At 58.1% G+C, this 26,553-nt stretch overlaps 13 protein-coding genes and 1 non-coding gene across 14 annotated transcripts; 5 read left to right on the forward strand and 9 right to left on the reverse strand.

The window, feature by feature from the left end:
- Nucleotides 1-71: 71 nt before the first annotated feature.
- On the reverse strand, nucleotides 72-2,493 carry TRAVEDRAFT_38557 (eukaryotic translation initiation factor SUI1 family protein; the record flags this gene model as incomplete). Its single annotated transcript, XM_008041941.1, has 11 exons — nucleotides 72-217; nucleotides 274-422; nucleotides 481-732; nucleotides 788-989; nucleotides 1,051-1,170; nucleotides 1,241-1,399; nucleotides 1,483-1,887; nucleotides 1,953-2,054; nucleotides 2,112-2,187; nucleotides 2,249-2,391; nucleotides 2,457-2,493. The coding sequence occupies 11 exons, from the start codon at nucleotides 2,491-2,493 to the stop codon at nucleotides 72-74; spliced, it is 1,791 nt and encodes a 596-aa protein (XP_008040132.1).
- A 312-nt stretch (nucleotides 2,494-2,805) lies between these two features.
- TRAVEDRAFT_t139 lies at nucleotides 2,806-2,907 on the reverse strand. The gene has a single exon. It is a non-coding gene; the product is annotated as a tRNA-Arg (tRNA).
- A 268-nt stretch (nucleotides 2,908-3,175) lies between these two features.
- TRAVEDRAFT_59667 (uncharacterized protein) lies at nucleotides 3,176-5,080 on the forward strand. The gene is made up of 2 exons (XM_008042457.1): nucleotides 3,176-3,596; nucleotides 3,647-5,080. The coding sequence occupies exons 1-2, from the start codon at nucleotides 3,327-3,329 to the stop codon at nucleotides 5,009-5,011; spliced, it is 1,635 nt and encodes a 544-aa protein (XP_008040648.1). The 5' UTR covers nucleotides 3,176-3,326; the 3' UTR covers nucleotides 5,012-5,080.
- A 9-nt stretch (nucleotides 5,081-5,089) lies between these two features.
- TRAVEDRAFT_73168 (Zn-dependent exopeptidase) lies at nucleotides 5,090-7,051 on the reverse strand (the record flags this gene model as incomplete). Its single annotated transcript, XM_008042458.1, has 6 exons — nucleotides 5,090-5,349; nucleotides 5,413-5,474; nucleotides 5,528-5,630; nucleotides 5,688-5,772; nucleotides 5,839-6,186; nucleotides 6,249-7,051. The coding sequence occupies 6 exons, from the start codon at nucleotides 7,049-7,051 to the stop codon at nucleotides 5,272-5,274; spliced, it is 1,479 nt and encodes a 492-aa protein (XP_008040649.1). The 3' UTR covers nucleotides 5,090-5,271.
- Nucleotides 7,052-8,038: 987 nt separating this feature from the next.
- On the reverse strand, nucleotides 8,039-8,158 carry TRAVEDRAFT_184716 (pheromone; the record flags this gene model as incomplete). Its single annotated transcript, XM_008042658.1, has 1 exon — nucleotides 8,039-8,158. The coding sequence occupies one exon, from the start codon at nucleotides 8,156-8,158 to the stop codon at nucleotides 8,039-8,041; it is 120 nt and encodes a 39-aa protein (XP_008040849.1).
- Nucleotides 8,159-10,337: 2,179 nt separating this feature from the next.
- On the forward strand, nucleotides 10,338-13,916 carry TRAVEDRAFT_151338 (uncharacterized protein). Its single transcript, XM_008042459.1, has 6 exons — nucleotides 10,338-10,562; nucleotides 10,857-11,237; nucleotides 11,288-11,970; nucleotides 12,022-12,987; nucleotides 13,040-13,160; nucleotides 13,218-13,916. The coding sequence occupies exons 1-6, from the start codon at nucleotides 10,356-10,358 to the stop codon at nucleotides 13,725-13,727; spliced, it is 2,868 nt and encodes a 955-aa protein (XP_008040650.1). The 5' UTR covers nucleotides 10,338-10,355; the 3' UTR covers nucleotides 13,728-13,916.
- A 664-nt stretch (nucleotides 13,917-14,580) lies between these two features.
- Nucleotides 14,581-14,706, reverse strand: TRAVEDRAFT_184720 (pheromone; the record flags this gene model as incomplete). The annotated part of the gene is made up of 1 exon (XM_008042662.1): nucleotides 14,581-14,706. The coding sequence occupies one exon, from the start codon at nucleotides 14,704-14,706 to the stop codon at nucleotides 14,581-14,583; it is 126 nt and encodes a 41-aa protein (XP_008040853.1).
- A 1,972-nt stretch (nucleotides 14,707-16,678) lies between these two features.
- Nucleotides 16,679-16,798, reverse strand: TRAVEDRAFT_184721 (pheromone; the record flags this gene model as incomplete). The annotated part of the gene is made up of 1 exon (XM_008042659.1): nucleotides 16,679-16,798. The coding sequence occupies one exon, from the start codon at nucleotides 16,796-16,798 to the stop codon at nucleotides 16,679-16,681; it is 120 nt and encodes a 39-aa protein (XP_008040850.1).
- Nucleotides 16,799-18,735: 1,937 nt separating this feature from the next.
- Nucleotides 18,736-20,302, reverse strand: TRAVEDRAFT_21791 (uncharacterized protein; the record flags this gene model as incomplete). Its single annotated transcript, XM_008041842.1, has 6 exons — nucleotides 18,736-18,894; nucleotides 18,971-19,339; nucleotides 19,430-19,601; nucleotides 19,652-19,764; nucleotides 19,814-20,020; nucleotides 20,081-20,302. The coding sequence occupies 6 exons, from the start codon at nucleotides 20,300-20,302 to the stop codon at nucleotides 18,736-18,738; spliced, it is 1,242 nt and encodes a 413-aa protein (XP_008040033.1).
- A 176-nt stretch (nucleotides 20,303-20,478) lies between these two features.
- On the forward strand, nucleotides 20,479-21,567 carry TRAVEDRAFT_170704 (uncharacterized protein). Its single transcript, XM_008042460.1, has 4 exons — nucleotides 20,479-20,816; nucleotides 20,879-21,124; nucleotides 21,174-21,266; nucleotides 21,329-21,567. The coding sequence occupies exons 1-4, from the start codon at nucleotides 20,528-20,530 to the stop codon at nucleotides 21,430-21,432; spliced, it is 732 nt and encodes a 243-aa protein (XP_008040651.1). The 5' UTR covers nucleotides 20,479-20,527; the 3' UTR covers nucleotides 21,433-21,567.
- Nucleotides 21,568-21,732: 165 nt separating this feature from the next.
- On the reverse strand, nucleotides 21,733-22,106 carry TRAVEDRAFT_128551 (uncharacterized protein; the record flags this gene model as incomplete). The annotated part of the gene is made up of 2 exons (XM_008042461.1): nucleotides 21,733-21,788; nucleotides 21,848-22,106. The coding sequence occupies 2 exons, from the start codon at nucleotides 22,104-22,106 to the stop codon at nucleotides 21,733-21,735; spliced, it is 315 nt and encodes a 104-aa protein (XP_008040652.1).
- Nucleotides 22,107-22,632: 526 nt separating this feature from the next.
- On the reverse strand, nucleotides 22,633-24,097 carry TRAVEDRAFT_73172 (uncharacterized protein). Its single transcript, XM_008042462.1, has 3 exons — nucleotides 23,667-24,097; nucleotides 23,544-23,608; nucleotides 22,633-23,463 (listed from the first exon to the last, which is right to left on the reverse strand). The coding sequence occupies exons 1-3, from the start codon at nucleotides 23,934-23,936 to the stop codon at nucleotides 22,887-22,889; spliced, it is 912 nt and encodes a 303-aa protein (XP_008040653.1). The 5' UTR covers nucleotides 23,937-24,097; the 3' UTR covers nucleotides 22,633-22,886.
- A 197-nt stretch (nucleotides 24,098-24,294) lies between these two features.
- TRAVEDRAFT_73173 (mitochondrial 30S ribosomal protein S19) lies at nucleotides 24,295-24,827 on the forward strand (the record flags this gene model as incomplete). The annotated part of the gene is made up of 4 exons (XM_008042463.1): nucleotides 24,295-24,340; nucleotides 24,397-24,499; nucleotides 24,561-24,674; nucleotides 24,731-24,827. The coding sequence occupies 4 exons, from the start codon at nucleotides 24,295-24,297 to the stop codon at nucleotides 24,747-24,749; spliced, it is 282 nt and encodes a 93-aa protein (XP_008040654.1). The 3' UTR covers nucleotides 24,750-24,827.
- Nucleotides 24,828-26,284: 1,457 nt separating this feature from the next.
- Nucleotides 26,285-26,548, forward strand: TRAVEDRAFT_49552 (uncharacterized protein; the record flags this gene model as incomplete). Its single annotated transcript, XM_008042087.1, has 1 exon — nucleotides 26,285-26,548. A coding segment is annotated over one exon (264 nt), but the record flags the coding sequence as incomplete, so codon positions are not given.
- Between the last annotated feature and the right edge of the window lie 5 nt (nucleotides 26,549-26,553).

Raw genomic sequence — 26,553 nt, forward strand, 5'->3', positions numbered from 1 at the left:
ATTTGTTAAGCATACAACACGGGCTGTGCGCAGCAGGCTATCGATACAAACAGTTCTTCAACCAATAGCACTCATTTCTTCTTGCCCGTGGTCTGGTCTGAACTCGTGATCCAGCCCTTGGGGATGCCCCTAGCCATCAGGAACTCAGACACATTCTTGATCTGCTTGCCTTGCACCATGACTTCCAGCACGTTTGGCTTTCCGTGAACGGGAGTCACTGCACGTCCAATGTGTCAGACATCAATGAAGACTGGGCTCCGAATATAGACTTACCTGTGGTAGAACTGGCACAAATCCTGCGGAGCTCGTCCGCGATCTCCTCCGCTTCCAGCCCAAACGGCTCGAAGCCCGTGATGAGCGTGCACGCCTTCCGGCCCTGGCGGATCTTCACTACGACCGAGACCGGCTTCATCTCCCCCTTCCTGACAGGCGAATGCATGTAAGCGGGCTATCATCGGTATGCGAGGGCCATAGACGCACTTTCGGACGATATCTCGACCTTCAGCGGTAATCTGGTGCCAGGCTTGCATGTGCGCGCGGACAAGCTTCAGGACCTCGTCGCGTTTCATGAACTCCGGCGTGTCCTTGCCCTTGGTCGAGACCGCGCCCGCGAGGGCCTCATCCGAGCCGACGTTGATATATTGCTGGTCGTTCGCGTTAACGAGGCGGCGCGAGGAAATGTAATCGGTCACGATGGTCTTTATGTCGTTGATGCTGTAAAACCCCGACGTGCTGTAAAGCGGGACGGCTCAGTACGAGCGTCGAAGACTGCTAGTAGAGAGCTTACTCCTTTCCAGCAGTGACGAAGAAAGGCACGGTCGTCCCGGACGGCTGCCAGAGCTCCGCGACCTGGAATTCGCCCTTCCGTTTCTCCTCGGCTTCGCGTTCTTCATTCTCTCTGGTCTCCGCTTTCTTCGCCCTGGCTTCCATATCGCCCACCGTGCGGTGCGAGTGGTGACCGGCTACGTCTGGGTGCTTAGGGAACACAGCTACAGTGGTTTCCGGGTAGGATTAGCATGGGTGACGTTAACACCTCGTAAACGGACCCACCGGTGACCATGACGTCGCTCTTAGTTTCCTTGATCTTGATGAGACCGTCTTTCGCTGAATTCTTTAAAAAGGTCTTGACGTTCTTGAAGGTAGACTGTTTCACGTCAATCGCGCTCAAGTCTGTACTCGTGAACAATCACCGGTGTGATGAGCATGGGTGGGATAATCACTGTCGGAGAGGATGGCTTACCGGCCAGACCATACGTGCCGAGCGCGTAGGCGGGGCGCGCGGGCAGAACGTAAGTACTCCAAAACGTTGAAGCAGTCATCGGGAAGCTCGACGGCGGTAGGCCAGATAATGTTGTAGAGATCGCTTGCAACAGCGCTGCTCTCAGGATGAAGGAGATGTCTGCGCAAGGCTGCCAGTAAGCATCATAGGCCGACAGTACATTCGACAGACAGACAGACCTTCTGGTGTCAACTTGGCTGCACTAGTGGAAGAGCCTGCTTCTGGGGAGGGATTGACCGGCTGAGTCTCCGCCGCCGGTTTTTGGTCATTCAATTCCTCTGATGGTGCTCCAGCAGTCTCATCTGGCGTAGCATTAGCATCCGCGGGCGAGTCCTCTTCGTCATCCGACACGTCCGCTTCGGAGGCCTTGAGTTCCCTCGGGGCCGGAACCTCCGTCTTCTTGCTCGGGCCCATCTCCCATAGCGCATCCTTCCACGTGTGCAAGACGTATACTGCTTTTCCCTTCACGTCGGTTTCTTCCGCCGATCGCAAGATGTCGGACGAAACGGCCATGGTCCCCACTGCGAGTGGTGGTCCGATCGCGCCGCGATGGTATTGGGTTACCGACACGAGCTGGTCCGGGGACAGCGTAGGCGAGTGTTGGACCACTTGCTTGGGGAAGAACATGTGATCAGCGGGGACTAGTGGAAGGAGCGGAATCGTAGAATATCACCTCCCGGAATCATAAGATCAGCGCCGCCGACAAGCTTAGGCACGACGGGAGCGGGCGTAGATAGAAAAGGTAGGAGGTCCGGTCGTTTCCAGAGCGTGTACACTGTTCAACATGAGGGTGAGCACGCAGCAGTACGTGGGTGGTGCCGGCGTGTATTACCTGTAGGGATCAAGTCGTCCGATCCTTTGCCGATGGTGAACCACAAAGGGTCTCCCTCCGGAGACAGATATGCTACCTGTCGAAACAAGGCCCTCAGCAGCGTGCATACAGCCGCACAGGCCGTCGTGGACACATACGCCAGGCTCATCGAGGTGAGTGCTGAACTTCTGCAGTTGCAAGCCATCCGGGACGAGTACATCCCCTTCCTCTGCTTGCAACACAGGGAAAGACTGGAGGACGCGCTGCCTGAGCTTCCTTCGATCTGAGCTTCGTATGGGTGCTGATTTTGCAAAAAACGTGAGCCTCAGGCTGTTGCAGTAGTGATGGGGGAGAGACAAGACTTGCCAGAGGTCTTGAGCTCAGAGAGCGGTTTTTTGAACATGTTTTTCTCTTCACCGGGATCTGGTTGTGGTTTCTCTGAGGGCCGTCAATCAACTCTCAGCTACATGCGGCTGAAGGCCGGATACGAGCTTACAAGGCGACAGAGAAGGAACAACCTCCGGGTTACCTCCCACCGATCGATGGCCGCAGTGCCACCGATGCTCACCGGTCACTTTGCCGCTGATGTCGCAACAATGTCAGTCCAACCTTCCTACATCAATAGCAATATAGACGAGGAGATTAATGAGGGTGGTTCACAAAATGCGAACTGAGGGCAGCCCGGAAGATGGGGAGCTATCCGCCCAAAAAAAAATGACCACCGCAGGGGTCGAACCTGCAATCTCCTGATTACCTAAGACTACAGGTTTGACCCCTGAGATCGTAGTCAGACGCGATGCCATTTCGCCAGGCGGCCATAGAGTTTGTGATAACCTAAGTCTATCATGTAATAAGGCCATGTAGCCATGGGGTCAATGCTAACAAGGTCACTAATTTGTGTATATTTTTCACCGGATAAGTAAGTTACCGGCGCTGCCGGCCGTAAACCGGCCGCAGTCCGCAAATTCGCGCGAGGCGGCTGCGATCATACGTGACCACCGCCATGTGCAACACTTTCGGAGGTACTTACATACACCGGTACCTGCGCCAGGGAGAGCTCGTCGACCACTGAATATCGTGGCGGCAACGTCGATCTCTCAGGTGAGTCAGCAATTCGCTATATATGTTAGTAATGTGCACAATTTCATCAGGCTATGTCCTCCTGATGGTACTACCCGTCAAACGCCGCAATAAGCCTGAGGCTGCTATCCTTCATACTTTGACCTCGACCTCACCATGGCCCACGTTTCGAGAGCACCGCAGTTGTCAGTGTATACCACACTCCATGACGAAGATATCTTGGACTGTCTCTTCGATACACTAGAGTCCCGCTCTAAGGGCTTGGGTCGGCGCACTCTCGCAAGCTGCGCGCTGGTTTGCAAGTCCTGGTCGGATCCCGCGTCGCGAGCATTATGGCGAAGACTAGACTCGTTCCATCCTCTCTGGGCCTTGTTGGCAGGACGCAACTTCCAGCCTTCGGCGAAGCGACTGACTGAATTCTGGCAGGTCAGTTGACCCGCAACCCACTCCTGCGCTCACTAATTACTATCATATAGGTCGTTGAGCCAGAGGTGTTCGTGAAGCAAATCCATGTCAAGGAACCTGACCTATGGGATCATTTTCTCCGTCGTGCCTCCTACGTTCGAGAGATAGGAACGGCGTCGTGTCGGGAGCCTGAGCTCGCCCTCATGTGCGCCGTGATTCAACAGAATGGCGGGCGTACATTCCTCCCTACCCTGCAGAAGCTAGTTTGGAGAAACGGCATACATTCCGATACATCTCTCCGATTCTTGGTCTCATCCTCGCTCCGGGGCCTGGAGCTAGATGTTACGACCTTCACTTCGACGATCACCAGCGGTGGGCTCGAACATGCGTTTACGGCACCCATCATCGACCAGACCTACCCCGCTATGCTCTTCGCAGGGCTCCCAAAGGCAGCGCCAAACCTCCAGCGTCTCGTCATCACAGGACGGCAACTATCAAGTTTAGATGTGATCCCTAACATCCTGGGGTTTGAACGCATGCGCGAGCTCTCTCTGTTCAGAGAGGTCCTTGTAACGCCAGGCGCCTTTCAGTCCATTTTGACGGCCATGCCCGCTCTGGAGCTCCTGAACGTGCGCTTACAGGACTTCACCTCTCCCTTAGGCATGGCGTACTCCCCCTCTCTACGGGTTCTCAGCATTCACGGCGCCGCGCGGTACATCACGGGCCTTTTCACATCCTTCTTCGACGCACCATCCTTGGACAGCGTGTCCCTCAATGTGGAAGACGAGGCGTACTCCGCGGACCATCCACGCTGCCTGCACGCCCTTTCCAAGACCAGCTTTGCCCCGTCCCTGCGCGAGCTCCGGTTGCGCACGCTCGTCCAACAGGATCCTGATCAGCCCCCTTCGCTGGCGGACACGATGGAACACCTCGCGGAGCTACGTGCGCTCGAGGTCGCCGAGCTGCATCTCCAGGACACGTGGACGCGCATTGACGACGATGACATCCGCGCGATCGCCCGCGCATGGCCGCGCCTGCAGCGACTCCAGCTCGCGTACATCCCCTCGAACAACCTCCCGCCCCTCATCGCGCTGCGGCACTTCGCCCAGCACTGCCCGGAGCTGCGCTACTTGTACATCACGAAGATGGGCGTACCTACGGTTACAGAGGAGGCCACTTCTGAGCTAGAAGGTTCGGGTGCGGGGATCAAGCCCGGGGACCACCCGATGCGGACGCTGGATATGCGGATGACGTTTGCGGGGATGGGGTCTTACGACGTCGCGGGGATCGCGCGTTTCATCGATGGCCTGTTCCCGAACTTGGAGCTGAACGCGGCGGACGCAAATGGGAACGCCTTTGCTGTGATGGCGGGGGTGTGGAACAGCATCGAGAGGGAGATCCGCAAGCTGAGGACGCAGAAGGGTTCACAAGGATAAGGGCGGTATGCACATGTTCAGTTAAGTCATTTGTGTCTTGCTTTTTGTATAACTGCACTCCATATATTCTGCCTTCTGTCGATCGGTTTGTCCCATGACATCCAATCTTGCCATATTGATTGCGAACGAGAGCACAGTGAGTATCTATGACACAGAGCACGACCACAAACAAAACCCGAGTCCCAAATCATCGGCCTACAAGCACACTGATCCTAAAACAAATCACCCGTAATCCAAGAGAAATCGGCCAACGAGTGCGGTTACTCGAAGTCGTCCAAGTCTGGCTCGTCCCCGGTCTCCTCCAGATCAAAGCCCGCCACGTGCAAGATCGTCGCAAGCTGGGACAACATTGGTTAGCAGACCGCGTCGTACATGGTTGCGGTCGGTCTCGCCCCACGTACCTCAACCTTTGCGATTGATCTGATCTGGTCAAAATCGTAACCCTCACGCTCGCTCACATCCCCTATACGAACAGGTCAGCAAAGCTCGCAGCGATATAAAGCGTGGCGAGCGCACCGGTGCTATGATACATTGGGTCCTTCGGGAAACCCGCGCGCTCATACACCTGCGCTGCAGGGAACCCTTGTTCATGGAAGCTCTCATGGTCGCTCCCTCCAGGCTAGTGGCGTATGCATATGAGCATGCTGGGCTCCATAAACGCGCAGAAATAACTCACATATGGTAGGTAGCCGACTGTGAGTTCCGGGCTGTATATGGCTGAAATGTTTGCTAGGATCTGCGTGAGCTCAGCTGTCCCAAGCCTAAGGTACCCGTACATAACGTGGCAGTGAGCGGCCAAGTCATGGGATAAAAAGTACGACACTGACAATGTAGGGTCAGACAGCCCAAGCTGCGGAGGCTCGCCCAACACGCGGTACGCAAGCATATCCGCCTGGATCATCATGGTGATATTCGCGCCTTGCTCCCTGAGCTCGCGCGCGTACGCCCTGGAGCCGACCATACCCTGCTCCTCACCCGCGAACGCGCAGAGCAGCACGTTCGCGCGGAACACCACGTTTCGCCTCGCGATCGCGCGCGCGATGGCGAGCAGCGCCCCAGTCCCCGACCCGTCATCGTTCGCGCCGGGGGCACGCACCTCCCCGAACGACCCGCGATCGTCATAGTGGGCTCCGAGGATGACCGTCTCAGTCGTGTCCGCAGACCCAGTGAATCTACTGTGCGGATCGATAAGTGAGCAGGGTCATCCTCCTACCCATGAGTCATGGGGACGACATACCAAATGACGTTCGGCGCGAAGCCCACCATGAAGGACCGCAGCTCACACGACGCGCCGGTCGCCTCGAACTGGCTCTTCAACCACGCGGCCGCGCGCGGTGCGTCCTCCGAGAACGAATGGCGCGTCGCGAGGTCCGACGCGGGGTCCTCCCCAGACAGGTACCGCACGTCCTTGACCAGCCGGCGCGCCGAGATGCCGTTCACGATCGACGCGACGACGTGGTTGAAGCGGATCGCCGCGAGGGCTTCCCGTAACCGCTCCTTCGCGCGCGGCGGGACCGGGACGAGCGGGATCGGCGAGGCGGGGAAGGCCGCGGAGCGCCAGTAGGGCGGGAGGCGGGCGTCGAGGGTGCGCACGACCGCGTCGCTCGCGGAGAGCAGCGCGCCGTCTGGGCCGCGGTGCAGGACGTCGAGCTGCACGCTCTCGTTCCATAGCATCCGGAGCGTCATTTGTAAAGCATTGTCTCCGACGCTGTCGTCCTGCAGCTGTGGCTGCCGCAAGTATCCCAGTAGTGCGTCGAGTCCGGAGTCGCAGGCTGCTGTACCGATGAGCGAAGGATCCACAGGCCTGCGCCCGACCCACACCAGGTTGCCCTCCTCCTCGTTCAGCCTCACGGCGGTGCCGAGCTGCAGGAGACTGAACGAAGACTCCAAGCACGCGCGGTCGGCTATGAATGCGCGCTTAGCGCCGTAGGTTCCGTAGTATGACCGGTGCAGGCAGTCGTACGCCGCGGGCACATCATCCGGCAGGTCTCGCAGGGAGACGAGGAGGAGCGTGAAGGGCGCGAGACCGTGGAAGCGCATCCCGCGGCGGTTGCGGTGGTGGTGGTACTGGAGAAGGAGTAGTCGGTAGAGAGGGTTTGGGTTTGGCGGACGAGAAGGGCATCTAGTGGTCGTGCCGACATCATGCCGGCGGCGTGGTGGGCGCAGTGCGGTCTCACACTGGTAGGAGGCCTGTCATGCTTGGCGGAGTACAGCATACTGTAGGATACTGGACGTCATGTCCTCGAGGAGGAACTGTATTGCCATAAAGTTAGGACGTGGACACGAGATCCTGCTGGACAACGCTCACCTCATGGTAGCGCGATGAAGTGACCAAAGACGCCGGCGCCCGTAATGTGCCTCACTACGTCCGAAGGCATGGGGATAGCCTTGCGTATGGTTATCATCGAAGTAAGTACTACAAGTTAGAGAGGCGGGTTGGGGCTGTGCACGATGTTGCGCCGTCGAGCCTGGCTTGGCCACACGCGTGTTTCCGAGTCAGGCCACACTTACCCGCATGCTCGGTCCGCCCACAGCGATGTATGTATGGCTGAGACCTCCAAGTACTAGTATGCACTAGCTACTCAAACCACAGCGCAGGCCAATCCAGCGAGTATAAGCACATTCTTCATATTGCGCGAGGGTGTCTCCGGACGCATCCGGGACGAAAAGGATACAAATAATAAGCCCAGTCCCCTCTACTCCTTCTATCCTCCACAGCAGCAGCAAGAGACGTAGGCAGTCGTAAGGCGAAAGGGATAAGTTATCGAGCGCAAAGCGGCGTCGAAAAAAAGAGGTGGCGGGGTAGTCGTGGAGCCCGGAGAGGGCGCGTCACGACGCGAAGGCGAATGTTAGGGGTCGTGGTCGTGAATCGTGAGGGCGGTGCGGCCGCGCTAGTAGTAGTAGTGTAGTCGGTCGGGCGTGTCTGTCCGAAAAGCCCGGTAAGCGACCAGTTAAAGGGTGACGAGGAGAGAGTGCCGCACAATGTCGTGAAGGATACCCAGCTGGACGGGAGGGCGCGCGAGCACCTTAAGCAATGACGCAGCTGCCGCTGTTCCCGCTCGTGCCGACAGAGTCGTAGTCCGTGAACTCGGCGCCCGCGGGCTCCTCGACGGGGACGGGAGAGGCGATGGTGAAGAAGGCGTCCATTGCAGCAATGAGGATGGGCGGGTTGGGAAGAGTGGGGAAGGAGGAGGAGGGCGGAAGTTTGAAGGGCGGGGGCGAGTGGGTGATTTCGCTGGAGGACCTCTGCGCCCTCCTCCAGCATATTTATACGCAACTCGTCAAGAGCGCACGCCCTTGTGAGCCCTTGTGGCGGGCCCCCCGAATGCGGGCCGAGAGGTATGCCGGCGGCGAGCGAGACAATAAGGCAGGAGGTCTGATGCGCCACGCCCGACGGTAATGACCCAATGGGGTGCGCGGGCGATGGCAGATCTTGTCCACGGAAGGCCCACACCGCGGTGGAGGGTGTTGCGCCGCGGCGCGCGGGCGGCACTGGGGTCTGAAAGACAATAACTAAGGGGAGATTAAACGCGTCAGGAGCGCTATCGCATCCATCGTGTTCTGCTCACCTCGTACTAGCGAGCGTGCTGCGCACGGAGGCCTGCGCTGTGCGACTTGCGTAAACCTGAACTCAACGGTAGTTCGACGCGACATTGATCGTGCGGCCGGGGAGATGAGGCGCACGTGTCGGAGGTTATTGTGTTTGCGGGCGCCTACGCGATTTCTGCCACCCTCTGCCACCGCGTATTCGGACCGGCAGAGGGCAGAATTCCGTGCCACCGATGGATCAGAAAGGGTGAAAACCACTGCGTCTTGTTGTGTCGGGAGTGTGAGGGAGAGGTGGCCGGTTCCGGTGCGCCCGAATCTTCCAGGCCTCACCGTTACCCGACTGTGCCTCGCTCCTTCGTGGCGCTCTGCCCTGAGATTCGAATCGCAACAGTATCTCATGTAAATCCCATGCCATTGCCAGAGCGTCGGACCTTAGCGTGCGTTGGTCCTCGTTCGCTTCGCTTCACCTGATCCTGTAGTCAGCAATCGGGCGTGACGTTCTAAGTGAGCAATGACGCAGCTCACATTTTTCGGAACACGAAACAGGCCTGAGGGTTTGGAGCTTTGCGCCCATAACGAGCGAGGACCGGCCGACGTTGATAGAAATCAGGACTCGGCCTGCCTTGGTCGTCGGTGGTTGGTCGGCACGTATGAACGGCCGAGTTCCTAGACCTTGAACTCGTGGTATACGAGGCTAGAATACCTCGAAGGATCTCCTCCTTTGCCGCACACCGACATATCTTCTCAACCTCTTTCACTGCTGCAGGGCGACTGGCCTGCCATACGGACCACTCAGAGTTGCAGGGGCGCCTCCCCAAAAGCACCTCTGGGCCGAACGCCGACCATGGCCTCAAGCTCACCATCGAGCTAGACTGGCGAGGGATTTTTCTCAAGACTGGCCAGATCTTTCCCAAGGGCTCCCTAGCGTCACTACTTCAGTTGAAGGTGAAGGAACAACTCGCCATGGGGACTCTTCAGCGTTCAACGTCCAATATCTTCCGCGAGCCCATGGTTGCTCCACGCGGGGCGCGAGCTGTCTGCAGCTATCTGGGCAGGTGCAAGGAAGACGTTGGGAATGTATACCACGACAGCCCAAACTACGCGTAAGTTCAGCGAACTGTCTTGCGTGTTGTTCGGGTGACATGGGCAGACTCCCTAGGGAAGAATACCGACCGTGAAAAGACTCGAACGCCGGTGAGATAGGCGTTTGTGAAGCTCTATCTTGACTTGCGTTCATCGGGGACAACTGAAGGAGATCGACGCACGTATAGTGCTCCGTCCTCGGCACAGGTCAGATCCCCGCGTACTTCAATGTAAAGCCTGACTCTGGACCTGAACATAGAAGGTGCGTCGACGTCGCGACATCCGAGCGCGTGGACTAGTCTTTGCAGAGAACGTAAGCATCTCGACAGATTGTCATGACCGACGGAACGTGGGCGGGATATGGATCGCCGAGGTCTGGTCGCCCCGACGCGCTGTTTGGTGAGTTGGACGTACTCGTCGGAGTGCGCATCAGCGCTGCACGCTGCAAGGATCGTCGGGATGCCCATGTAAGGCAAGATCGTCGGGAACACGAGGACAAAAGCGGGAGGAGGAGGAATCGATATGAGGAACGTTGGTGGGTCGGGACAAGTTCGGCGTTCTGTCGTCGACCTTCGCCTCGACGCGCTACTGCGCCCGGCGCTACACGTGACGTCACCGATGGAGGTGATCATTGGTGAAAAGCCTAAAGTCGACCTCTCTCGATCGTTCTCTACCCTCCTCTTCGTTCTCTACCACCACCATCTCCCCAACGATGAGCTCGCTCAGACACCACAGGGTTATCATCGCGTCCCTCTTCCTCCCCAACACCGCCGTCCTCGGCGACTCCGCGCCCTCCTCGCCCGATGAGCCCGGCCTCCAGACTCCGGGCTTCGCGCCCCAGACGCCGTCCGTACGGCCTCCTCTCGCCCCTCGGGCGACAGGTCCGCTCAAGAGCATCGTCGAAGATCTCAAAGACAAGGTACGCTCGCGTTCAGATGGTGATTCGTACATATTGCCGTTATATTCGGAAGTCGGGTCTGCTGTACCGGGCATTCTACCGGAGGCGCTTATGATGCATATATGTACAGACTAGCGAAACGTCAGACTGATACAGAGCGTGTCGAAAGCGGAGCGGCGTAGGTCGATGTAACCTACGACGCGTCGAATTCGTCTCAAAGCTGTAGACACAGTGCCCGGTCCGAGATCGTTCATTATATACGTCGAATGGATATCTGCTTACCGTGTACATCCTGGACTAACGTCAACTTTACAGACTCGGAACCCCACCCCTTCGATCACGCCGCGAGTCGAGAGCGCGAACCCGTTTTCGAGCTTTCCAGGCCTCACACTTCCGTCTGGTAGCAGCCTCACGAGCGCCGCGTCGGCAGCGGCGGATTCCCTCATCGACGCCCTCTCCAACAAGCTTGCAGGAGGCGCCCCCAAGACCCCCGGAGTCAGTGGAGTCAGCACTCCCGCGCCCCACATCGCCCGGCAATACCAGACTACGCACCACGGCAGCAACGCTGGTCAATCTCGTGTACAGCGCCGCCAGTCCCGCTCGACAGCTCAGCGCAACTCGTCTCGTTCGCTTTCCTCCTCTCGAATGGACCCGAGCTTGAACAGCCACAAGTTCCACTTTGAGAGCAACCCTCACGTGAGCTACCCGTATGTCGCGTCGCATCCTAGTGTTGACAGTGTATGCAGTGCAATGGAGGACTCAAGAACGCTGTCGAGAGCGTCGGCGATAGACTGAAGCGCAAGCTCTGGATCGGCACTCTTGGCCAGAACACCGACGGCTTCCGTGAGAGCTTACGGCGCAGCATAGAATGGCGCATGCGAGAAGAGCGCAACAGCGTACCCGTCTGGATCTCTGACTCCGACTTCGCTAGCTGCTACGACGAGTTCTGCCACCAAGTTCTTTGGCCGGCACTGCACTACGCGGTCCCGGACGCACCAAAAACCAAGTCGTTTTACGAGAGTGCAGCTTTCAAGCAGTACATCGCCGTCAACCAGCGTTTCGCGGACACTATCGTCGCCACGTACCAGGAGGGCGATATCATCTGGGTCAACGACTATCATCTCATGCTCTTGCCTCAGATGCTCCGCGACCGTCTCCCTGGAGCTCCCATTGGCTTCTTCCTCCACGTTGCTTTCCCCTCTTCGGAGATCTTCCGCTGCCTGAGTGTTCGTGAGGATCTTCTCAAGGGCTTGCTCGGGGCGGACCTCCTCGGTTTCCAGACGGCGAATTTCGCTCGTCATTTCCGACAGACAGTGAGCCGTATTCTATCTGCCGAAGCCTTGCCGAAGGGAATCCAGCTGGATGACCGATTCGTTGACGTCGGCGTTTTCCCAATGGGCATCGACGTTGCCAGTATTGCCAAGAAGAAGTAAGTGCTTAAAACTACATGACTTATTGGAATGCTCTGACGGAATTTTAGACGCGAGGCTGAGGTGACGGAATGGGTCAAGTCGCTCCGCCAGCGCTACGCGGGCATGAAGCTTATCGTCGGACGTGACAAGTTGGACGTCATCCAGGGCGTACGACAGAAGATCCTCGCCTTCGAGGCGTTCCTCGACAAGTACCCCGAATACCAGGGCAAGGTCGTGCTTATTCAGGTCGCGCTCCAGACGACAGAAGAGAACGAGGCACAAGGTGGCGTCGCGGACGTTGTATCGCATCTCAACTCCCGCTTCTCGACCCTCACATACCAGCCGGTCGTGTTCCTTCACACGCAAGATCTGACGTTCAGTCAGTACCTCGCCCTTCTCACTGTCGCGGACGCGTTCATGGTGACCAGTGTGCGCGAGGGCATGGCTCTGCGTGCGCACGAGTTCGTCGAGTGCCAGGAGAAGAGGCACCGTCCGCTCATTCTGAGCGAGTTCACGGGCTCGTACAGCTTCAGCGGCTTCCGCTCCTGCATCCCCATCAACCCCTGGGACAAGCGCGGGACCGCGAAGGCGATCCACCAGGCGCTCACGATGACCGACGACGAGGCGACGTCGCGCTGGGAGGACCTCCACAATCACGTCGTCACGCAGACCGCGCAGGCGTTTGTCACCTCCTTCCTCGTGCGCTGCCTGCGCTCGAACCTCGAGCACATGCAGTCCGACTCCATCTCTGTCGCTGCGCTTGACGTCTCTCGCGTGCTGCCGCGTTATCGCCACTCACAGAAGCGGTTACTCCTCATCGACTTCGAGGGCACACTCTGGGAGCGCGACATGCGCACGATCGCGCGCAACGCCGGAGTCCGGGAGAGCCCTTCGTTCGAGCCGCCAAAAGCCGCGATCGACGTGCTCAACAAGCTGGCGGAGGATCCGCGCAACGAGGTGTGGCTCCTGAGCGGGCTTCCCGTCAAGGGCTCGCTGGAGATCGTGGCGGAGAAGGCACCCCATGTCGGGATTGTGTGCGTATTATCACCTCCGGGTATATCGGGATCGATGCTCACTCTGACATAGGGCTGAGAACGGCTGCTTCATCAAGCCGCGTCCCGACCGCGACGGCAAATCCAACTGGATCAGCATGGTCGCGAACTTCAACCTGACGTGGAAGGCGTCATGCCTCGAGATGCTGCAATACGTATGTATCTCCTAGTGCCTCGACGCCTACGAATGATCCTGACACGTTCTCCGTCAGTTCACTGAGCGCACACCCGGATCATTCATCGAGGAGCGTGAGGCATCCATCGTCTGGCGCTTCTGGACGGAGAAGAACGTCGAAGACCACGCGTCGGACTGGCAGTGGGCACGCCGCCAGGCGGCCGAGGCACAAAACCACATCTTCGACTCGCTCGGTGAGCGGTACGGCCTCCGCATCATTCCCGGCTCGACGTCCTTCCTTGTACTCCCCAACAACATCTCGCGTTCGACGGCAGTCGGCGCGATCCTGCACCCCGGTGGGCCCGCGCGCGCCGGAGCGGCCCATGCCGCTCACGCTTGGCTCGCGCACGAGGTGACGGAGGACACCGACACCGAGTTCGACTTCGTGTTCGCGGTCGGCAAGGACGAGAAGCTGATGCGCCGCCTCAACGAGCTCGACAACGCGGAGACGTGCTCGTCGGGCGGCGTGAAGGGCACGGACGCGAAATGGAAGCTCGAGCTCGAGCAGGTTCTTCCTGCTCTCCAGCGCCTCGCGGAGACCAAGTGAGCTCGGGCGCAGGTGCGGGGGATGGATACACGAAACGTAAGAGAAAGAGAAGAAGAGCAGTATAATGTGATGTACATTGGATAGAAACTGTAGACTACTGGTGCTGAAGCGCTGACTCCTGGACCGCTGCGAACCTGCTCTGTTGTAATAGACGTGAACCTATAGCGATATACACGTACGTTTGAGCTTCCTAAGCTTCCTGCGTGTCCTGCTCCTCCATCTAATCGCGATGTCCATTGCGCTTTTCATGCAACACGCCTGTCACGCTCGATCGGCGGGGCTTGTAAACCTCCCCATCGCGTCGATGCTGAGATCATGTTACCGAATTTGGCAATAGCTATACTGAACGCCTCGGCAAATCTCAGCAAGCGCCGGCGCATGCCTGAAAACTGGGTTGGCCACTGCCGTTGTTCGCTCGAAAGAGACTTTACCAGGTAGCGTGAGTGACAAATATAATCTATTGTCTCTATTCATGGCATCTAGAGACTTTTGGGACAGAGCCATACGCGTAAGGTCCTTATGGGCATGCTATAGTTAAGTCTATACGGATGTCACATACTGGGTCCAGGCACACGGTCGGCAGTGGCGCCAAAAATTCTCATCATATTCTGCTATACATACAATACAATCGCCTCATGAAGTCCAAAATCGAAAGGGATAATGTTATGCGGGGTGCGCGTGGCCCCCCAAAGGAAGAAATGTCCGAAAAGTGACCCGTATGACAGATAGGTCGAGCGCTCGCATGTCGGGAGGCGTGGACCGGATAGGATGTGTCATGTGCTGAAAAACGAGGTGAGCGACCCTGCGGCAATACGTGAAGAATAGACTACACGCACGGGTGAGGATCGGGGGCTCAGGCAATGACGCAGCTGCCGTGATTTCCGCTGCTTCCGACGGACTCGGCGTCGACGAGGATGTCCTCGACAGTCTCCGTGGCGTCGGCGGGGACGGGGGGTGCGATGGTGAAGAATGCGTCCATGTCGTGTGGTGGGTGTGGGTGCGAAGAGTGAGGTCGCGGGTAGGGCAGCTCGGGGTAGTCGTGAGACTGGGGATGTTCAGAAGCTGTGGGGTGTCCAACGGGCCTCGTGTTGGGGCTTTTATACGCCTCCAACCCCAGCATACGCAGCGCAATAGGGGTCCACGGAGGTCAAACGTCGTCCTGCATACTTGACGGCCCATGCGCGAAGACGGGACGAGAATAGCGCCGGCCGAGAGGCGTACGGAACTCGGGCACCCCGGCGATTGTTGGCATAAGCAGCGGTGAAGTTGAAGCGAAGTGCGGCGTATACAGTTTCGTGGCGGCTGGGTGTACATCTTGTTTGTGTAGAGGAGGCTTTGTCGTTCGGGTCGACTCGGAGGTTTCTTGTGTGCATTCTGCGTGATCGAGCGAGTCTAGACGGGTTTGCTTGCTGCCACAGTCCAGCTCAGGCCCGTCCAGGCACGCTTTGACTGCAAGACTGTGTGCGTTCAGGAACATCCTGTTTCGTTTGAGCGACCTGGGGCGAGAGCTTCATATTTTGGGCACACGGAATCCGTTCGGACACGCCGCCTCCTGAGGGTTGTATGTTACTTGCAAATTGGAGAGATTGTTGTGTCCGGCTCAGCACTCACATGGCTTTCATTGAGACGCAGATATGGTAGGAAAGACTTGAGCTTTGAGTCCCGTTCCAGAGTGCACTTGAGTAACGAACCATCCGACGCGGCCGCGAAACCCGAGCCGGGATTGCTAGGACAAGACCTGTATTCGGCGGCCGGTGGTACGTGCATTATGCCACACCGGTTGCACCCCTGGTGACCTAGGATAAGCGATAGCTTTCGTATCCTCATTGATATGCTTCTCCAATTAGCAGCCTGTCGGATCTCACGCAGCGAAGGTACATAATACCTTTTTCAGGCCTTCGTCCTCCGTCTCTCCTGAAGAGTGCAGAATATCTGATTATATTGAGATTCAGAGAAGGAAAATAGACCCGTGTTCTGTAATATATGTCAGCTCACGCGCAGCGGAAATCATCCAGATGATGTCTTGCCTTCCATTGCGAGCTATGGTCAAGCCTTACATGACAGTGCGCATCCAAGCCGCAAGGTGGGAAGCGCCTACCTCACGTTTATACCCGGACCTCGGGCCGAATCGACCGGTGCTTATTACCGCTACCTGTGGGCGCCTGTGCCACGCGCGAGTTGCTTCTTGACGGTGATGTGGGCATCCGGCGAGTCCGCCAACTGTGTTCCAAGCGGCATTTGCGTGAGTTTTATCGGCAACACATGCTGCTATGCCCCACAAAGGACTTACCCACTCATAGAGGCAATCCACTTGATAGGCATACGCAATAGCAGTGACCAGTCCTCCTGGTTGCCGTACTATGCTACGATGGAATGAATCATCGAGTCTTAATCTGACCAGGTCGGAGGCCTTATAACTGCGGAAATGCGTTGGACCATCCTGCCAGCAATATGGGCTACGCGGCGTCGACTACACGTCTCCAACAAGGCGGTAGTCCTTTCAAGACACGATAGTATAAGCCGTGATTGCGTACTAGTGCGTACTAATGTTACTCGTGAGTCATGAGTCGTGGTGTTATACAAATGCGCATGAATGATAGTGATGTCTCTAGACGCGTCTAGGACCCTGGAAATGGCCCCCCTCTAGCCCAATGGTGCAATCCCCCTCGTCGCCATCCCGCCCCCGTCCCTCCCGTCCCCCCGCAAAAGTGATAAGTTACGCGAAACGAAGCGAATAACGATATGTGGCGCGAAGCCCATGAACGAAGATGCGGTGGTGGTGATGGTGAAGCCGTAAGAAGTCGTCGAGCGGGTGCTCGGAAAGTCGTTAAGTGATGGTGCCAACGCCCTCTATGCGCGCGCGGTGCATCAGCGTCTGCGAAGCACCATGACCGGAGAACACAACGTACCATGTGAGTCAGGCGGGCTGTCGTGGTGTTTGTGGTGCGCGGTCATGCGATGATGCAGCTGCCGTGGTTTCCGCTGGATCCTGTGGACTCGGCGTCGACGAGGATGTCCTCGACGGGCTCGTCGGCGGGCACGGGCGAAGCGATGGTGAAGAAGGCGTCCATCTCAGATATGATGTGAGGATGAGGAGATGGAGTCGAGCTGGAGAGCTGCGAGCTTGGGATGCCGGGGAGGTACGCGAGACGGTGTCGAGTTCGCTGGTGGTGCTGACGCCTTGACCAGGTATTTATGCCAGAGCGCACGCGGATACGGGACGAGTTGCGCAGAGCGCGCGGCGTTTCCAGGAACCACGCAGGGCATTGACAATAAGATGCTTGTCTAATTCCCGGTGGCACGAGTGCCTTACCGACCGCGAGGCGCGCGACAGGATCTCGGGATATCTACAGGCATCCTTTCTAGGCGTCGCCTAATCCAGGCAGACGTCAGCGAAGGGTGTGCGGAAGCGAGACGGACATAACCACACCTGTGCTCGATATCCGTCTACGTCCCATCTTTGGTCAGTTTGGCCGTCCTCCATCGGATATCGACGTTTGCCTCACTCGCTACAGCCAAAGATCAACACATACAGCTTGCCAGGGTTCCTCCGGAGACCCTCAGAGAGTCGCGCTCACTCTCGCCCGAAATCCCATACCTCGTCCTCGATAGGTCATCTGAGACCGTCCTTATTGTTAACTCGGCGCCGTCATCGGGAAATTTCGCGTACCCGTGCGGGATGAGATCCGCGGTGATCCATATACCTATTCACGAACCGGACTACGCACCGGGGATGGGACGTAGGTGCCGAGTCAGCGGGCTCCCCAAACCAGAAGACATCGTGGCCTCTGCGACTCCTTCCTCTTCTCCTCCAAAGTCCGCGCTTCTTGAGAACGTGCTTCTCGTCATCGCAGCTCTAAAGCCGCATCCTTCCCATCGTATCCTTTTCCTTGAGTTGCCTTACCACCCATCTCCCTCGAGCGCGGTGCCCGTCAACGCACCCACTGCGCCGCCTCCCCTCGGTTGACCGTTCCGTGCAACAATAGCTCTGACCGCGCCCTGTCAGCCACCGACGCCTCGCCGACGGCTGATATAGCGATATATGGCATCGCGACTACACATCGAGATGATCGCGTGTACGGCGTGCACAAATTCCCGAGCGCGTCCTTGACAATAAGAGTTGGCGCCCGTAACGCGTGCCGATTTCATCTCCCAGAAAGGCAACGGTAGTGTTCGCACCGCGCGCCTCCCTTTTTGTTTTGCGCCAGGGCGCACGACGGGGGCCTGGCCGCCCGGGGAGGGCGCGGGGATCGACTGTCTGACAAGCTTGCTCTGTGGGCGCATGATAGGCGAGGCCAGGAACAGCTGCTCATAGGTGGTGGCCAGAGGTGACATTACACATGCTCAGGACGGAGATGGGTAAGAAGGGATAAGAAGGGACAGGGCGTACGAGATGGTCTAATCCTGGCGTACTGCGCATAGAGGGCGTGGTCGATGTGATCCTTCCGATACAGGGCGTAGGGTGAGGGAATTTACGGGGTGCAATATTGCCATCTCCGAAGCGTCGACGAAAACGGCTCACGGAAGTAGTTTTCAGGCATCGCATCGAGAGATCTACGTGAGGTCGTCGTTCACTCCAGCAGTCAACTTGTATGATTCCGCCTCGTCAGTACGGGTGCACGAGATCCTGCGCTCATATTCAGTGAATGATGACAATATTGAGAATGTCATATGTACATGTGCTGACCCATCAAAGCATGAGCCAAGTGCTCATGTAAGAACATCATGTACCATCCTGACCACGGCGCTGAATGGAGCATTATAGCATAAGTAGAAGACACACTAGTGAGGACGAAGATACATAGCAAGAAACAGCGGGAGACACATCAGTACATCTACAGGACGGACACAACACAACACACCGAGAGCGACGCTACGGGATACACATAGTGGGCATGCATATATAGTAAGGGCTCCAGAGACGATGCCCCTTCCTCCGAAGTCCCAGTCCGAGCCGAGGAACAAGCATAGGTAAGTAGAAACTTGATCGCACGCAGTGAAGCTTGCTTTAGAAGCCCCCGGCGGCGCTCGCGAGCACGCGGTAGAGCGCGTTCGCCTCCTCGTAGCGGGCGTTGCGCAGCGTGAAGTGCGCCATCTCCGCCGAGTCTGCATCCGAGGCGGGGTCAACGATCGCGAACTTGATGAGCGCATTGTAGAAGCGGCACAGCTGTGGCACGAGCGGTCGACAGTGTCAGCTATTTCAAGTTCGGTCTGAGGCTGGAGGCACGAAGCAAAGCACGCACGCTCTGAACGCCTTTGGCAAATCGGTCATCGCTGACGTTGCCTGCACGTTCGTCCTGCTCGGCGCGGTCCAACCAGGCGACGCACTCGTGGATGAACCACCCGAGCACCTCCGTACGCACCAGGTCCGCGATCGTCGTGCGTCCACCCGTGGCGCCATCCGTAATAGCGGTCGCGTCGCGCAACAGACGCCCCATCAGGTCAAATGACGGCAGCGCCGGCGGGAGACGTCTGAGCACGTCGAGGTGCGTGTCCGGGCCCTCCTCAGAATCAGCCGCGAGGAGGGCGCTGACCAACGGGTGGGCGATCAGTGGATTGTTCGCGATGATGCCCGGGAGGTCGACGGAGGTCACCATCGGCGGCGCTGCCAGCTGCGGGATCGCAGGCAGGAGGGTCTATGCCAATCTCAGCATGGGCAGGCGAGTGGACGCGTGGGCACGCGTGAACGGTCAGACACTCACGCGCTGTTCCGCGATGGTCAGGACGCGGTCCCGTGCGGCGAGGAGGAGCGTCATCGCGCGCGAGAGCTTGTCCATCTCTTGATCGCGCTCCGAGGACGCGTCCTCCGCCCACCTGGGCTCCTGAGCACTTTCGCGGTTGACCAGCCGAGCGGATGAGTCGGCGTTTCCCACGCTGATCTGGTCTTAGCAAAAGCGGCGAGACGAAGGACGGAAGGGACGTACGGATCGGCGGGAAGGGGCGCGACGGTGGAGTCTTCGTCGAAAGTTAGATTGGCAGCCCTGAGCTTCGGAGGGAGAGGGGACCTGGCGAGTGTGTTGGGCGAAAAGGGACCAATCTGCGGTACAAAATCAGCGATGGGAAGAGCCCACTCAAAATACACGCACGTCGCTTCCATCTCCCTTCAGTATCTTCCATAGCACCCAAATGAGCTGCTCGTTCTCGCCGACTCCACCGCTATTGGCGACCTGCACCGCCGCGTCGCGTTCCCGGATGAAGGTCGCGCACAGCACGGACTTGAAGGGGTTTATGCTGATCGGGTGAGGCGCATACAGTGAATACAAAATATAGGCCACAAGGATCCGCTGCGGCAACTGCAGAAGACGTGACTAGTTAAGCAACGCGCCTCCCAGCGATCGCGCAAAGCGGCTCACCTCAATACGAGCATCCAGCATAGGCATAAGCACATCCAGCGCGAGTTGGAACCTCGACAGCGGCGGCACGATCTGTACGAACGTGTGCGCGGCCGTCGAGCACGGCGTCGCGCACGCGCCAGCGAGAAGTTGAGTGACGGACGCGCGGGAGTCCGCGGGCATTACGGCCTGTTGCTGCGGCTTGGTCGCGAGCGGGAGCTGGTAGTACGCAGTTTGCATCATGTCGAGAGCATGTATGTCGTGAGTTCGCCGTCGTTGCCGTCGACGTCGATGAGGTCGTGAACGTTCAGAGAGAGTCGCGCCAGTTGCGCTCGGACCGGAATTACGAGGGCGCTTCTTCTGCCGTGGCTAGCCTGCGCCATTCGCCACACTTTGTGTCTTTACCGCCATCGCTTCCTGCTCTCGTACCGCTTGAGCACATATCATACTCTTTATCATCCTGGTGATATGTCCGAGCCCGCATCGACATCAGAAGGATCAGCGGCACCCGCTAGAGGCAGAGGAAGAGGCAGAGGAAAGTCTCGCGGAGGACTCGGCAAGTACTTACGTGCCCGAGGACGCGGCCGCGGGAGAGGCCGTCCAGCCGAGTTTGGCAAGCGACTCCTTCTCGAAGATGAGGAACCGGAAGAGATCGATGACGAGGAGCAGCAGGAGGTCGAGCGCAGGTTCTCCCGCAGGCAGCTTGTCTCAAATGCAGACCGCTACGCCGAGCCTGAACCCGAGTTGAACTCCGAAGGTGAGCAAGGCACCGCGGTCACAGCGAATCCTCTCTGATGTGCTAACAGCTGCATGAACTAGGCGAGGAGGTCGTCGAGCCGGAGATTGACCTGTCGTCGTTCCTGGAACGCCAGAAGTTGTCATCTCAGCCGTCCTCCGCCCCGCCTCCGCTAGACGAAGACGATGACGTCGATACCACCTTGGCACATATCACATCCAACCCTCAAGCCGCCTCACAGTCGAAGAAGGGGCGCGTGCAGCAAATAGAGTGGGATGCCGAGCTTGAAGAGCTGAGTCGGGAAAAAGCTGCCGCAGATGCTACGAGAGGTGCGTTCTGATTTCCCGACGCGTAGGCGTAACTCATCAGGGAGCACAGACCTGAAGGCGCGTTTCCGAGCTCAGGCCGCGAAGCAACGAGGTCGTGCAGCTCCTCGCGGCGCTTCAACATCTGCGCGAAAGCGACAACCGGGTGAGCAGCTAGATGTGTGCATGACATGGCTGTTTTCTAATCGTGCTACTTCTCTACCTCAGATCACTCCTACACAGAGGCGCCGCCACTCCCAACCGACGCGCCAAAACCGGAGAAGAGCGAGAAAGCGGATATGGAGGATTTCTTGGACGACTTGCTCAACTAGTGAAGCGGCCTAACGTCAGAAGATATGTATAACATAACTGTATTTGTACCAGCAACACGGGCTTCGGTGTATAAAGAAGGCCCTCTACCTCATGTCTCGGAGCAGGCACTCAGGAGGCACCGAAGGTCAATTTACTCAGCCCTCGAAGCGAGGGACGCACACAGAACGAGGGGCACACAAAGGCGGGACACACGAAACGATTCCGTCATGCTACAGTGGCATTAATTCCAGCTATTGATACAGCAGACCTCATCGCAAGACGATGGGCACAAATACACTTCTCTCTCCTTCATTACGCATCTACTGGGGCCGGTTCCACGTCTGCTGCGTCTCGCCCTTGTCGCGGCGGACGTTGCCTGCAAATCCCAGTCAGCACCCTGTCTAGCTCAGATAGACAACAACTCTAAACACTCACCAGTCGTCTCCTGCTGGCGGTCGCCCGTGACAGCGCCAAGGACGGCGTCCTTGCGACCCCCGACGCGGTCCTTCGTGCCCTGCACGTAGCCCTGCGCCTGCGCGGCGTCGTACTCGGCCTCGCCAGCGGCGTGCTCCTGCTGGCCGGACTGCGCCCACGACTGTGACCCGGTGAGGTTCCCGACGGTCTCAACCGCGTTGCCCTTCGTCGAGTGCCACTGGCCGGTGGACTTGCTGTGAGAGGGAGTGGGAATCAGCATGGGTAAGGAGGGGAAGAGAGGCGAAGGGGAATGTACTTGGGGCCGTTGTTGTCGCTGCTGCTGAAGAAGGACATGGTGGATGATAGAGTGGTGATTTGTGGGTGTGGTGTGAGTGTGAGTGGTTGTGTGGTGAAGAAGATGCTTTGGTGAGGAATGTTCGTTCGTGCGCGGTGTTCTTATATCCTGTTCAGACTACGGATGACGTGCGAGAGTATCAGAGCGTTGCTGAGGAGTGTTGGGGTATACGCACCACCGAGATGGATATGGACCCCACTCAAGCGATGGTGTGATGTTGAGGGTTATACTGGGGACGCGCTGGTAGCATGGGATAATCGGTGGAGGTGGTGTATGGGCGGTGGGCGTGGTGGCGTAGGTGCACCATAGGTTCTCCATGAGCGAAATCAGATGGTTCCTGATTATATGTTTTCTGAGCTGCCATGGAGGTGGACGCAATTCCGCACGCAGTATGGGGGCCACGGTGTACTTCTGTACACCAGACGCCGATCCGGACAGTGACGTCATGGTAAGAACGGCGTGCTTATTTCGTGTGTACGGGTAAGTCGACGAGGCTAACTAGAATACAATGAGCACGCTATATAAGGTAAAGACGACATACAATGCGCAGTAGCAAGCGACGAGTGGAGGTACAAAAAGCAAGATGCGATATGTCAATCTGTCGTGAAACGGAAAAGTCAGTGTTATAGCACAAGTAGCAAACAACACGCCAAGTCCTCGGGGTGCTTACAAGAAAATGTTCGTACACTCAGGGGATTAGTCCGCCTATCGTACATTACTACTGTGTCCTTCATGCGAGCCCGTGGACGACATCGGCGGATAGGCGTGTTCGTCTTCCGACACCGCACTCAACGGCTCTCCCACCAACAAGTCCGTGTCGCTCTGCCCTGCATCCCCATTCGGCCTCCGTCCTAACCCCGTTCCAACCCCAACCATCCGCCCCGCATCGTCCACTCTCCCCAAATCTGCTCCTAAGATGATTCTGGCGGCCGCAGCCGCCTCCAAGTCCTGGTACCGCGGCAGTCGGTCCTTGTCGTCATACTCGGGCAGGTATTCATTCGGGTCGTCCGGGTGCGCGACCGCACCCCTCCGACCTCCGACCCCAATGTCGCCCGCGTATGTACGGCGACCGCGGCCACGACGGGGCCCGGAGTGGTGCAATAGCGGAACAGGGGTCGTGAGCGAGTCGTAGATGAGGTGCGCGGGCGGGCCGCGGCCGGGTGGGAGCCCTGTCGTGCGCGGGACGTGCGACGGACGGGAGACGGATCGGTGTGGGGGTGAATCGGGCAGAGCGCGGAAAAAGTCGCGTAGCGGGCGGTCTGTTCGGCGGAGGCGGATTATTCTGGGAGTGGCAATGTGAGTGAGAAGTGCACGAGGCGGCTCGGTACCACCGGGTGCGGCGGAAGAGGGGGGCGTGCGTACCTCCATAGTAGCATAGTGAGGACGAGGGCGACTGCTACGACGATGAGTGCGCCTTCGACCGCTCTCTGTGGGGAACGTAAGCGCTCCGGACAGAGGGGCGGGATGTGAGCGCCGAAGACATACCTTGGTGTATATACTGTTGTCTGTTTCGCAGTTTACACACTCGTTGGGATCGTTGGTAGGAGAGGGGAAGAGCGGGGTGTCGCTGGTCGCACTTGCACTCGCGCTAGTAGTGCTCGCCGTGGTAGATCCACTGGTATACGAAGATACCGTCGAAGTGAGCGAGACGGAGCCTGCCTGGCGCGCTGCTAGTCGGGGGGCTCCCGCAGCGGAGCGCGGGGAGATCTGCGCTTCGGAATCCAGAGGCAAAGCGCGGACGCGGGGGTCGGGCATTTCGAGCAGCAAGCTTTCCCGCTTCAAGGTGTGGGTGTCCGAGACTCAAGGTTTAGGTCGTGCTCCTGCTGCAGGTGGGGGTGCGGGGAAGCAGGAAACCCATGAAGGCGGGAAGAGAGCACGTCGTGGTCGACGACGAAAAGGCGGCGCGGAGGAAGAGCGTGGACAGAGGAAGGGACGTAAGGACGTCGAACAGGCACTCAGGTCTCTCGAAAACATCCGACCTCCGCCAAGCGCAGCAGTAGTCACGCTCTGACCTCATGAGAGTGACATGATGTGACACATAGTGACCTTGGGTGACGGTGACGAGAAAGCTGGAGGAGGCGGAGGAAGAAGCGCCCACAACTGGCTCTCGACTATGTTGCCCACGGCGATTGTGCAGGGCGGCCGGTCTGCCTGGAAAGGTGAGTTGCGCTGCTGTGAGCTACCGAGCGGTGAGGATGCTTACAGACGTGTGCAGGTCCATTCTTCGTCGCGTTCCCGAACTTGCGCAAGGCGTTGGAGGAGAACATTGCCATTAAGACGCAGGCACGGTCGTGTACCATCCTGCCCAACTTCATTGGGTGCGTACCCTACCTGGGTCTGTCCTGTTTGGTGCGCTGAACGACTCGTGTCCATCCCCAGTCTTCGCTTCTTGGTCCACAACGGAAAGGACTACGTCCCCGTGACGGTGTCGCAGGATATGGTTGGGCACAAGCTGGGAGAGTTTGCCATCACGAGGAAACGGTTCACCTACAAGTGCGTCGCGCTATTATCTTCATCCTGGATGTATGCTGACGGGAGGGGTTTGGCAGAGCGACGAAGAACAAGTAGAGTGCTACGCTACCCTCGTCCACCCCGTCAGGGAGGCTGTATATATTCTATCCCACTGCTATCGCGTAATTTTCCCGCTTTCTATCTCCCCATCACACGCTACGGACGCGGGCTTTATCAACCCGGAAAAGACTAGCGCACTGCGTCAACCAGAATTTGACAGCCGCAAAGCTAGGGGCTGGTGCTGTAATACCGACTAACTCCTCCGTCCCCTCTTACATCCCCGTTCAGTATGCATCCCCTCAAGGTAAGCATGACGAGTTACGCCATACGACGGGTTGTACGCTTTCACATGCGCTAACACTAATAGACTATCGCGCTCTGATAGGATGCCCCTCGACGGCGCCATCATGTTTGCGAGAGAATGATCTCCACATTCCATCAAGGCGGTCAGCTCGGGCTGTGCCCCAGGACGGCGCAATGCTGCAGTGCAGGTCGCCGACGTGGTAATTTGCACCACGCCATCCGAAGGTGAGTTCCTGTTCCTTCATGGTCAGCAGCAGGTGCTGATGGAATGGCATGAACTCTAGAAGGTTGCGATTTGCATCCGTGTGGCACAAGACAAAGTCGCACCGCTGCGACTCCCACCAGATCAGCGACCTCGATGCTGCCCTGTCTTCTCGCTCGCGAAATGTGATGAAGTCCGCGCAGCCGTGCCTTCATGACAAGGCTGCTCATCTGTTGCAGTGGCGCGATGAGTCACCGTGATTCCGCGCAGACAAGACGAACGAACGACGGTGCGGGTCTTCCGCCAACACGGGCTCCGGAACGGCTGATCGTCACGGCTCTCCGGCCTCAAGAGTCGCACATCAACGATGGCTCGCACACCCGAACTAAGCCTCCAAACATTGCACGGGATGCGTTCCTGATGAGGCAAGGCCTTCGGGATGCACCTTGAGCTACACAGGATACGAAACGATGCATCAGCTTGACAGTTCTGCAGAAACTGGCAGTGCACGCGGTCCCACTGCTGTCCTCCTCCCGGAGCTCGCCTCCTGCCTCTGCGAGCCTCTCGGTAGTTGTGGTGTTTGGTTGAGCATGTGTAGGCTTGAACAGCGTGGTCTATCGCATGTTTACGTATGGTGTTCAGTGCGCAAAGATCCATGGAAAGCGGAAAAGAGGGGGCTTCGATAGGTTGCCGTGACAATAGTACGGTGCTCGGTTAGATCCGAGCGTTTAGTCACGGATTAGGAGGAGCCAATGGCCGCTTCCGGCGCAGATGGGAACATTTGCCTCCTCTCAAGGCCTCAAACAAAGCCAGCAGCGCCCTCAGCTCTCTCCCTCGACATCGCGCACGACGTTCACGTCGCTCTCGCCGACGACGACGTTCACGATCACGACTCCGCGCTTACGACGCTGACAAGAAACCTACGACCCGCCCATCGTTCATCTGTGTCACCGGCTTATCCTCTTCCTAATCGGTGTCCGGACTCAGCTCTCTTACCCATTCCCGCCCTGTCTCTCTCTCCGCTCACCTGGTCCCCCCACCCCTCTGCTTTCGCCTGAGAGGATCCCCGTGAGAGACCCAATTCAACATGGCGCACTACCAGGTCACCGCGACGTCGCTTACGCCCTCGCGCCCCGCGCCCGCCGCGCCGGTGCGGCAAAACAACGTGCAGAACGTGCTCGCCAACTCCGGCTACGGCTCCTCCTTCTCCGTCGGCACGTCCTCGCCCTCCAGCTCCGTCTACCGCGCGGACTACACGGGCATTGGCGGATCGCCGAATCGCAACTCGGACATGGTCAGCAGCTCGCACGTCGTCCGGAGCGGCGTCGTCGCCATCAAGGAGGACGGCATCGTCTC

This window comes from Trametes versicolor (assembly GCF_000271585.1).
Source record: "Trametes versicolor FP-101664 SS1 unplaced genomic scaffold TRAVEscaffold_8, whole genome shotgun sequence".
In the NCBI taxonomy this organism is placed as follows: Eukaryota; Fungi; Basidiomycota; class Agaricomycetes; order Polyporales; family Polyporaceae; genus Trametes; species Trametes versicolor.